The 10,529-nt window shown below is 31.1% G+C and overlaps 1 protein-coding gene across 1 annotated transcript; it reads right to left on the minus strand.

The window, feature by feature from the left end:
- Positions 1-25: 25 nt before the first annotated feature.
- On the minus strand, positions 26-9,139 carry LOC128181722 (receptor for retinol uptake stra6-like). The gene is made up of 13 exons (XM_052850230.1): positions 8,988-9,139; positions 8,117-8,343; positions 7,428-7,507; positions 6,975-7,036; positions 6,607-6,778; positions 5,434-5,509; positions 5,073-5,154; positions 4,847-4,895; positions 4,433-4,544; positions 4,226-4,327; positions 3,136-3,299; positions 2,878-3,024; positions 26-238 (listed from the first exon to the last, which is right to left on the minus strand). Exons 1-13 carry the CDS (start codon positions 9,129-9,131, stop codon positions 114-116), a joined length of 1,542 nt encoding a protein of 513 aa, XP_052706190.1. The 5' UTR covers positions 9,132-9,139; the 3' UTR covers positions 26-113.
- Between the last annotated feature and the right edge of the window lie 1,390 nt (positions 9,140-10,529).

Genomic DNA, 10,529 nt, shown 5'->3' on the forward strand with positions numbered 1-10,529 from the left:
CATAACAACCGTAAGTAAAAATAAATGCCTTTATTTAATAAAGTATGCATATTACAATAATACTGCATAAGCGCTTCTCAAGAAAGAAATGCATTTTGATAACTTGAATCAATTCATGAATTGATCCTTAAATGCAAGAGACTTGGGTTCTTCACAAGAGTGAAAGCAAGGCCCCAATATAATTTTGCTTTTCTTCGTTTGCGATCTATCTTTTTCCTGTCCTCTGTAGAACCCCATTCTGAAAATAAACACAAAAATCTATAGAAGTGCTTTGTTTTTTAGTAAGTTATATTTTGGAATCAGTCATGACATTTTCAATTGCAATAAATTAAATTCTGTACACTTTTTGTACTGTTAGTGTATTTACTTTATCTCTTTATCATTTTTAAGAGCAAGTGATTATTTTTTATTAAAGTTTAATATGTTGCATATAAAATTTATAAACAATACTTTATGAATAAAATTATCCTTTCTATATGGTTTTTACACTTATCAAAGTTATCAAAAGCTTTTATTGCCACTGGGTTAGATGAAAAGATCTCAACATCAAAGAATTGACACTTTCACTGATAATTTAATCTTTTTACAAATTTAACTTTAAGAATATCATTGCTTTCGTATGTCATTTTCACAAAATCACATCTAAATTATGACAAGTATTCACTATGGGAAGTGTGATGCTATAACGGAAAGATTCCTATTTTATATTATTTAACAGTATAATAGTTGAGTAAAAAAAACCGCAAAATAATCTGTATCTATAACTTGTGAGAAAAAAACTGCTTAAATCACTTTTTCCTACAGCATCTGCATGACAATGAAAGAGGTATAGAGCCTTTTCCCATTATTTCGCCTACACCTGTGCACCCCTGCGAATGTTATTGTCATTCAAATTTTAGACCACGTGGTTTTATTTGACCCTTTCAGTTTCGCAGTAAAAATCGTACCTCGTGTATAAAGTCTATTTCACAGTACATATATCTAAGTTCTTAATATAGTAGTCAAATATAAAACCTAGAGGTTTATTGATTTTAAACTTTATCTTCATTAATTGGTGAATAAAATGTGTTCTAGAAATAAATGTGACTATACAAAAATATTTAGTTTTTGTCTGCTGTTGCAACAACTAACATGCTTAAAAGAGATCCCTCCTGAGGATTAATTTTCGATCCGCGCCTGACCTAGTAATAACATCAATAGTGAAACAGACTATACCATTTTATGCAGAATGTTCCTTGAAAATGGCTCGATATACTAAGTTTTAATGCAAAACAGACACCCATTATTTTTTTTTTTTAAACATGGTATTGCACACCACAAGCATCAAACATGGCTATGATTTTATTAAGCAACCCAATGGTTATATTTTCAACCACTCTACACGTGTTTGAACACTAACGATAACTCTGTTCTGAATATTATCGTTTAATATAAATAACTGCTAGATGGTAAAATAAGACATACATCTTGAAAGCTTTTCCCGTTTTAACATAGATCACAGTAGGATATGATATGAAAAACGACCAGTACTTACGTATTTTGAGAATATTATCCGAACACTTATACTTCCGCTCGAAATTTCACAGGAAGTGAACAAATATCGGTGAAGTCTCGTGAACTTTCATTCGAGCACCTCTGGATTTATTACTTACTTAGCAACGATAAAGAAAACATTCCGAACACATTCGCAGGGGTGCTGTGTTTGACGAAGAGTACCTGTTACTAAAAATAGCGTCATGCACCCAGCTGTCGCAATATGATTTTGGAAAATTGGATATACACTGTACTGATATTATAAAAAATTATGTAACAACTGATTTGTCATAAATTCGGGAAACTCTGTATATAACAGTAGTTGATATTCTGAATCGTGATAAGTTCAAGCAAAATGCAATTGAGGTAAGTGTAAATAGAGTACATGTACATGTAATAGTGTCAATGAAGAAATCTGTTTATATAAATTGGTATGCTCATACTCAGACTGAATTAAACAAGATAATTTAAAAAAAAAACAATATAAGAATAGATACATTAACTTAACCCCTCTATTCTGTTCATGTTTCAATTTAAGTGAAAAAACTACTTAGTGGATTCGATCCAGCGACCACAAAATCAAAAAGACCTCCGTATTACCACTAGGCCACGCATCAAACGTATCCAGCAGATGCATTTTCAATATATAAGGCTATATAAATGATTGTATTAGAACAGACACTAATTGAAATATTTGTCTAATTTTCAGTACGAAGACCACGTTAAACCAAAACTAATTCAATGTAAACGTGTACTACAATACCTGTAGAACATAATTTTAATTGGATGTCTTTGGTTTAGAGTGGTTCAAATAGTAAAAATATCCTATTTTAATCGTATACTAACTACTTTCCTATATACTGATATATCCTTAACAAAACCTGAATAATTAATGATGTCAAGTAAGATAATTAAGACTCTTAGAGCATGGTGATTGTGTAATTTGCGTTTCTTTGAATATATTTAAACTAAATATTGAAAATGTCTGATGTTTGCAAAAGGCTATATTTGAGGCCAAATCGTATATTAAGTGCACTATTAACTCTTTCATTATTTGCGGGCTACTTGCTGTTTTGGAGGAGTGGGGAGGCAAATTTTTTACTATTAAAAATGAGAGAAGATGTATATTGCCATCTTAGAATCACACGTCATATTTTTCATAATGACATAACAAAGAAATGTTTCCTGTTTCATGCCATTATACAAGCATTTGAAATGTTTTACTTCACTAAAATGTTATATGTTATAGATTCAAGTTTTAAAAAAGCACGGGTTGTTTATGATTTTTGAAAAATCATATAATCAAATTTACACAAACATTGATTTCAAACTACAATTATGTACCTAAACATGTTCCATAGCCTTTTTCATAATGTTTCCTTTCTGTCCGTGAGCGTTGAGATTCGGCTTGCAATATCGAAATGAACACCATTGCAATGGGGTTGGTATGGGAACTCTCTAAGTGCAAAAATCCACAATATGCAAAAAATCCTATGAACATAAAAACAACATTAATGCCAATAAAGTTATTGATATTATAATATTCAAAACCAATCACATATGCCGGATTAATATATCTATATAGAGAAAAAAAACATTTACCTAAATCTATAATTTGACATTTTCTTGGAAGTACACTATAGTCAATGCGAGGTAGAAGAAACGTCCCGAAGATTACAGAGGCCAAAATTCTCAAAATGGAATGGAAGATGGCGATGAAGATATAGTAGAAGAACATGAAGTAGGTGAACAAAAAGAATAATCGTCTACAACGAAAACAAAGAATCATTCATTATGATGCTTAAGAGGGTGGAAGGTCGTGTCGATTTTTGCACTAAATTAATTTCCTTAAAAATAAGATATAACGATACAGGAACAAATTCAAGTTTCAAAGCAAAAATTTGTTTGAACTGTTTTTAATATAACACAATTAATAGCTAAACACATCATGTCTAAAACTTTTAACTATATATGATATGAGTAAAATTTGGCCCCCATAATTCGCCTTTTTTTTTTAGTGTTTCGGGTACAATAAAATGTTATGTTATATTTTAGGAGAGTTGATATGACATATATTTTTCATGTATTTATTTAATTTATGTTCACTCACTGGCCGTATATGACGTCAGAAGTGACGCTATTTCTATAATTCAATCAAAATCAGTCAGAAATTGATAATTTTCTTATCTTTTTATGAATGGGAAATATACAGCGCATGCTTGAACAAAGAAACTTTTTTTTGTCATTTATTAGCCTTGGCTGGATACATCATTGATTAAAATATTTTTTTTTGTTCAAGCATGCGCTCTATGTTTTCTGAAAGAAAAACTGCTTGAAAATAAGCTGTTTATTGCTAAAAATGCAAAAATGGCTGGAAAAGGTTGTCTTTACGATGTCATATTTCTAAATTGCTGGCAGCTGAATCAAAATGAACATTGTGTAAAAACATCACATATATATCTGTACAAAAAATAAAGAATAACAGTAAAATGATGATGTTCATTTTAGGGGGCCATTTTAGGCCAATATCATATACATGTATAGCCCAAAGTTTGATGAAGAATTTGTCGATCATTTTTTCTCCTTTGATTATATTTTGTTGAAACTATATTGTTAACAAATTTAAGAAATAACATTATTTTGAAATTCAAAGTATGCGAAATATATTTGTTTGCAAAATAGATCACATAACCTGCTTTCAATGGCCAGCAAATTGCCTTTTTCCTGGAGGAAAACAAATTTGGACAATAGAAACTGTATGACGTTAACTATAATGGCTGTGTAAAGTATTATCCTAAAATAAAAAAAAATCAACATATGCAATAAATTACGTTTTACTCTATGACTAAGAAAATTGAAGCATTTCAGTTTGAAAGTTGTATGGCTGTAAATAACTCACATAATATCTTGAAACTTGTCCTGAAGATATTTTCCAAAATACTCCCACAATGCAACAACCATTGCCACAACTGAGGAGTTGATTATCGTCGTAAAGCACTGGATCGTAAATCCTGAACAATAAGTTAAATTTGATCTCTCTCTTGATTATTTTCCTTAAATAACCACATTTAATGAGTTTAATTAAGAAGTATAGCAATTACTATTTTGTTTTACTCTATGCATTTTTCTTGGGCTCAAATGTTGGGAAATTAATTGGGATTGGAAAAAAAAAGAAATAAGTACAGTTTTGATATTGAAATCTTATTCTAAGCCTTTTCGCTGTTCAGGAATCAGAACAGATTAACAAATACAATTTCACATGATTTGAAAAAAAGAACTTGCGTTTACAAAAAAGTTTTACATTTGAACATACCACCTCCAATATGGCCCACTTGATATCCTGCGTACCGGATACTCCCACACTGGAATAGTACAATGTATTTAAAACCGTATGGGAGAAGACATAAATATAATACAATATCTCTTATTTGTAAAATTGTTATTATTTTTTTAGTCTCGTGTGCTTAACAAAGTACATACATGAGAGAGAGAGAGAGAGAGAGAGAGAGAGAGAGAGAGAGAGAGAGAGAGAGATGTACCATCAGTCTTGGATTTGACGTTTCCTCCTTTGAAGTTAGATGCTTTGGAGATATCCCTTTGTACAAGGACAATAAGTTGTTTCTGAATATTAAGTGATATAACGCAAATTGAAATTTGTTAAAATGAATAAGCACATTTATCATAGATGGAAGAACACATCGGCAAATAAGAATTCAAGATAGCTCATATATTTTTAAATAAATAATTATAATAGATTACACGGGAGCGTATGCAGATTGCAATCAAATGTAAAAATGAAGAGCATGTATTGAAGTGTTAGACCAATAGATAGTGCGAGGCAAAGCATACTATATATAATGACTTTTTATTTTTCTAGATAGGATACATGTATTTATTTACCTGTATGTTATGAGTGCCTGGTTTAGAAAAATGAGATTTAGTACAAAACACGTAACCATGGTCATCAGGAAGCACTCTAATTAAAAACAAGATAAAAAAAAAACAGGAGTTTTAAATTTATATAAGTGTATATATCCAAGTCATTTAACATTATGATGTTTTATTGCATTAATAATATTATTTGCGTTCATGCAGAAGTTCTACCGATGTCACAGAATTGGACTTTATTCCGGGATAGGTTCGAAGTGTTAAAAATAAGCGATTTTTAAGCCCTTAAAAGAAAACTATTCTGCAGGTACCTTAAAAAACAAATGGACACGTGCACGTTTAAATGATAACATATACATGTGTAGACAACGTCGGTTCCAATACCATGCAAGCACCAAGGGAGACACTAACGAGGCTACTTTCATTAACACGATGACGTGTACTTTGCGGATGTGAAGCATGTCTCACAGTGTTAAATTTAATCTTCCGGACTATTTGTCGATCTCATATAAATTATTATTTATTTTTTTTTGAGCTAATTGTAACAGACACTTCTCTCATGTTTCGACAACTGTTTAAAAACATTCTAAATTCCACACAGCCTTAATCCTGATTGAAATCATATGGCGACGAAATAATTCTATAATTTAGTTTTTTGTTTTTATCTATTGACACTTTAACTTTCATCTTATTAAAAATTTAAAGTACATGTACGTGCTGCTTAAATGCCGTAAAATACTTAATAGTTCTTTGATAATTGGTGTCTTTTTTATTTTTTGTAAACCACTTCATTGTGTTACGTTATTGTTTACTATCTATGACTTTGAATTGTATACATCGTCAGTTGGAATCCCATCCCTGTCGCTGATACATCCCAAACTTATGTACACATTTAGCTGTATAGCCCATGCAATTCAAGATAAAAGTCTAAAACTATAACGCATATATAACTTTGTAAGAGGTTTCACGAGTCTGTTTTCAAGAATGAGATAAAAATTTAAGGTCAAGATTTGTCCAGTTATCATCCTTTCCGGGAGAAAACTTCAAATGTAAAAAAAATGGCGGGTAATAAAAGCTCACAACATATAACAGTCTGTTTTATTGCACTTGTCGGATATTTTTTTAGAGAATTTTTTTTGATTTCATGAATAAATACAAAATACATATCTAAACAAATTACCTGACCTTTAAAATTGATCACAAATTTATAGGCGATGAAAAGTAATTTTCTGAGAGCTATTATGGCGTCTGTATCAGTCGATTGAACGTCGATACCTATTTCTGCAAACTGACAAATAATGTTTTCCTGGAAAAACCTGGTCATGTCATAGACGTTAGTTGTGACGATGAAAGTGATCTGCCAAAAGAAAACGTAGACTGAACATTTATATTCGTCCATTTGCCAGTAAACAGTCAGTAAAAACAGAGAGAGAGAGAGAGAGAGAGAGAGACTGTATGCAAAATGTTTCATGCCAGATTTTATTTACTATTATATAATGGCTATATAATTGTACAATAGGATATTTTAAAATAAATTTAGAAAATATTCTTACTTTATAGGTGATTATCAGTCCCACCGTGATTATCGATACCATTCTTGCGGAAAGTCGGAAATCTATAATTCAAATTAAACATTTTTGATACCAACTGTTGTTCACAATTTCAGTCAAATATTGTTTATAAAGATTGCATTTCGTATGAATGGTAAACGATTAAAATCGAAAAAGAAACCATTCAACAGATTGAACAAACTCGATTGTCTATACACATTAGACGCATATTGTTTAAATACAGCACATTATCTAATAATGAAACATCGGTCATCGCTGGACTGTATGATTGTCTTGAATATCATAAAAACAAATAAGTGTAAAAAAAAAAAAATAAACAGTGTATACTAAAATGGCCATTAAAGACCTTTGCTTATCGTCAGCCAAATATTAGATAGACAGGTGAGAAAAGCATACATTTTCTTCAAATGTAAATATAATTTTAAAAGTACACACCATCAGATCTTACATAAAGCAGGCACTGCATCAGACTCTTTAACTTTTCCACACCCTTTTGATGAAAATGCTTGTTTGTTCTGACAAAAAAAATACGCAGGTTGTGTTTTAATACTGATAAAAAACGCTAGAGTTCAAATTCTAAATCGCCGCTGAATGAACAGTATTGACAAATACATTTTCTAAGAATTTTCTAAATAAAACATTTTGCTTGTTTTCATACCCATATTTTTCTTGTCTTTTACTTCATTGTTATTGTCTTTAACTATAATGTTATTTTTGTCAACCAAATTTTTCCATAAATATAATACATAAGCATTTCCAAGAGAAACACTTTATTAATTTTGCCCAACTTTGAGCTTTGTTGCTTCAAGTAATTTACCCAATACAAGTAACTAAATCCAAAATCTTCCAATGAGTCCAAGTTCATTTGCAATGAAATAGAACAACAGATTGCGTTAAAGGTCGTTTATTCAATGAACCCAATTTGTATTGTTTAAATTGAAAACAATAAATTAAAGAAGAAAAAATCATTGAATAAATGACAAATTAATTTGAAAGGTGGGGTTAAAAACCGCCAACTCACAATAATTCAAATACTCAATGAAAGTAAGAATAAATGACAAATTACATGTTATTGTCTTTAACAATATTGCTATCGTCTTTAACAATATTGTCTAACAACTTACAGAGGTTCATGAGATTTCCGTAAGAGATTCTTAACATAGGTCCACTGGAAGGAATTTTCCATGGATTTATAGCAGACTTCATTTTCCGAAATATTAGATGTCGTTTTTGATCTGCATTTAAATCTTTTCTGAAGGGAAATTCCCAGTTGTAGTGGAAGACCAACGCTGAGGATTACAAAACAGACGATCTCTGGTAGGACGGACATGAATAACAAAATATATGATACCTTGAATAGAAAAAAAGCTAAATTCCCTTTTTCGTCGGATATCCATCATAGAATATATATTGTATAACCTAAATTCTACACCGTACTTTCCAAGGTAAATTGAACAGTAAGACTGGCAATGAAGGGAGCTTGATGGTTAAAAAATTTACCATAAGATCTGCCTTAAACTTTTAAACATAATATTTTTGGTCATTATCTATTTTTAAGTAAAGAAATAAACCAGAAACTTGATTACTAAGTACTGTAAACCAACTTTTAATCGCGTGAGAGAAATTTTCGCAAGATTCGCAAGAGCCTCGCCGTCGCGAATATTTCTCGCCGCGAACCAGTCTTTATCGTATGGTTGTTATAACAAAATACGGGTCTGGGTAAGGCTTGGTCGCGAACATTAGTCGTCGGAAACCAGTTTATTGGAAGTAAATGTTGGTTTACAGTATACATCGAGCCTCTTAAGATAAGGATTAAAAATCAAGACATACTACACAGTATCAAGATTTGAGTTGCAAGTATATTGTAATACCCAACAAAATTTACAATGCTAGCAGTGATAATATAGGTTACAAGTTCATGACTTAAATAACTTTTAAAATGGTTCTTTGAATTTGTAAAACAGAAACTAGGATTTATAACAACAATGTACGTACAGCGTTTTCTTGTCGGCAGAACGCATTGATGAAAAATTCGACAGTGTAAATCCATGAGAACAATGTTGCAGCAAAATAGCCTAATGGACATTCCAAAGAAATTCCCAGGATAATTGGTAGGTATCCAATACCATATATCAACATGGACACCAAAGCAACAAGACCTAAAATATAGTCAATTTTGCAAAAATATAAATGTGTTAACTATCGATTACAAAGTTTAAAAATAAGTATCAATAGAAATAACCACACAAAATCATTTATTAAATTAATTATCCATGCTTTCCTAGGTTTTTTTTCAAAGATAAACCTTTTGTTGTTTTTGATATATTTAATATTCAAAATATACACCCTTTAAATGATCTGGTCCATGGAAGTTAAAGGCATACGTAGACTCCGCCATTATTTTGGTGCACAGGTGTGCCAATGTTCCATATGTTGCCGCATAAAAAAATCTGTGTGTGCGCTTAAAGATGTCCAGTGGGCTGTTTGTGACCAAAAAAAAGCAATGTATCGTATGAATAGTTTGTTTTTGCCTCAGGGAAGTTGAATCTTTCCTCCTAGTAAGACAAATGTAATGTAATAATAAATATCTAGGTTATTTAGTGGTACATTTAGAAGTGATGTCTTATTTTCTTCTAACCGTTAGGTAGAGGGTTAAATTATTGGTATCAAAAAGTAAAGTATATCTTATTATTTATATTCAATGTAGCCATACACGTATTTTTGTTCGAGATAATATCGCTTCATTGCAAAACCGCTTTGCGGTTCATAAAGCATAAATTGCCTTAACCTACTCTGCATATACTTTGGCAGCAATTCAAATGCATCAATGTGATAGAGAGAACTTAGGAAGACTTAATCTACCTCATCTGGAACTACTTTCCAGTTTTGATCGTGAGGAAGCTTGAACTACCTTCTTATAATCAGTTTTGGTCATTCGAAACATTCTTATCAATCTATAACATAGCATATACTCACAACATGTATCCTGGCTTGCCAAAGAGTAAATTGAATTCGTGTCCCGTTTGAGTATTATAGACGACCAGGACAAAAGTGAACACGATCTGAAAGTTAATGCACTAATAAGAAGCGTTTTTGGAATTAAGAATCAATTTATATTTATTCATATGGAAAGCAAACAATGTATTTTAAACAAAGGAAGGTTTGTTTTTACTCCTTTTTGTGTGATTTCAAGGCGAATTAGGATGAAATTGTTTTATTTGGAGGGACAAACCTGATTTTAAACCGAATCTGAAAACCGGACTCTTTTAACGTGTAACTGTACATATTTTGATATTTTGTTTAAAAAGACTGGTAAGTACTTCTAATTGTATTGAGTTGGAAATGTGAGTTGCGTCTAGGATTGACTAGCCAATTTGCCTGGGGAAAGGAAAAGATAAAAAGGGTTGCCTTCTTACAGCACAGCTTGATATCACATCACCTGCTTCACAGCAGTTCCTTTGATACGAAAGTAATTTATTTCTGATAAATATTATAAAAAGAACCTATTTTAAAAAAACGGACATGAATATAAATGAT

Source organism: Crassostrea angulata, chromosome 4 (assembly GCF_025612915.1).
Source record: "Crassostrea angulata isolate pt1a10 chromosome 4, ASM2561291v2, whole genome shotgun sequence".
NCBI classification, from domain to species: Eukaryota; Metazoa; Mollusca; class Bivalvia; order Ostreida; family Ostreidae; genus Magallana; species Magallana angulata.

Excerpts from the sequence above, each read along its gene's own strand:
- LOC128181722 (XM_052850230.1), bottom strand. The coding sequence starts at position 9,131 with ATGTTGATATATGGTATTGGATACCTACCAATTATCCTGGGAATTTCT. Across the intron at positions 5,510-6,606 it reads ATTTGTGATCAATTTTAAAG|AGTGCTTCCTGATGACCATG; the intron begins GTCAGGTAATTT and ends GTTTTTAATTAG. Across the intron at positions 4,896-5,072 it reads CGTCAAATCCAAGACTGATG|TGTGGGAGTATCCGGTACGC; the intron begins GTACATCTCTCT and ends GTACTATTCCAG.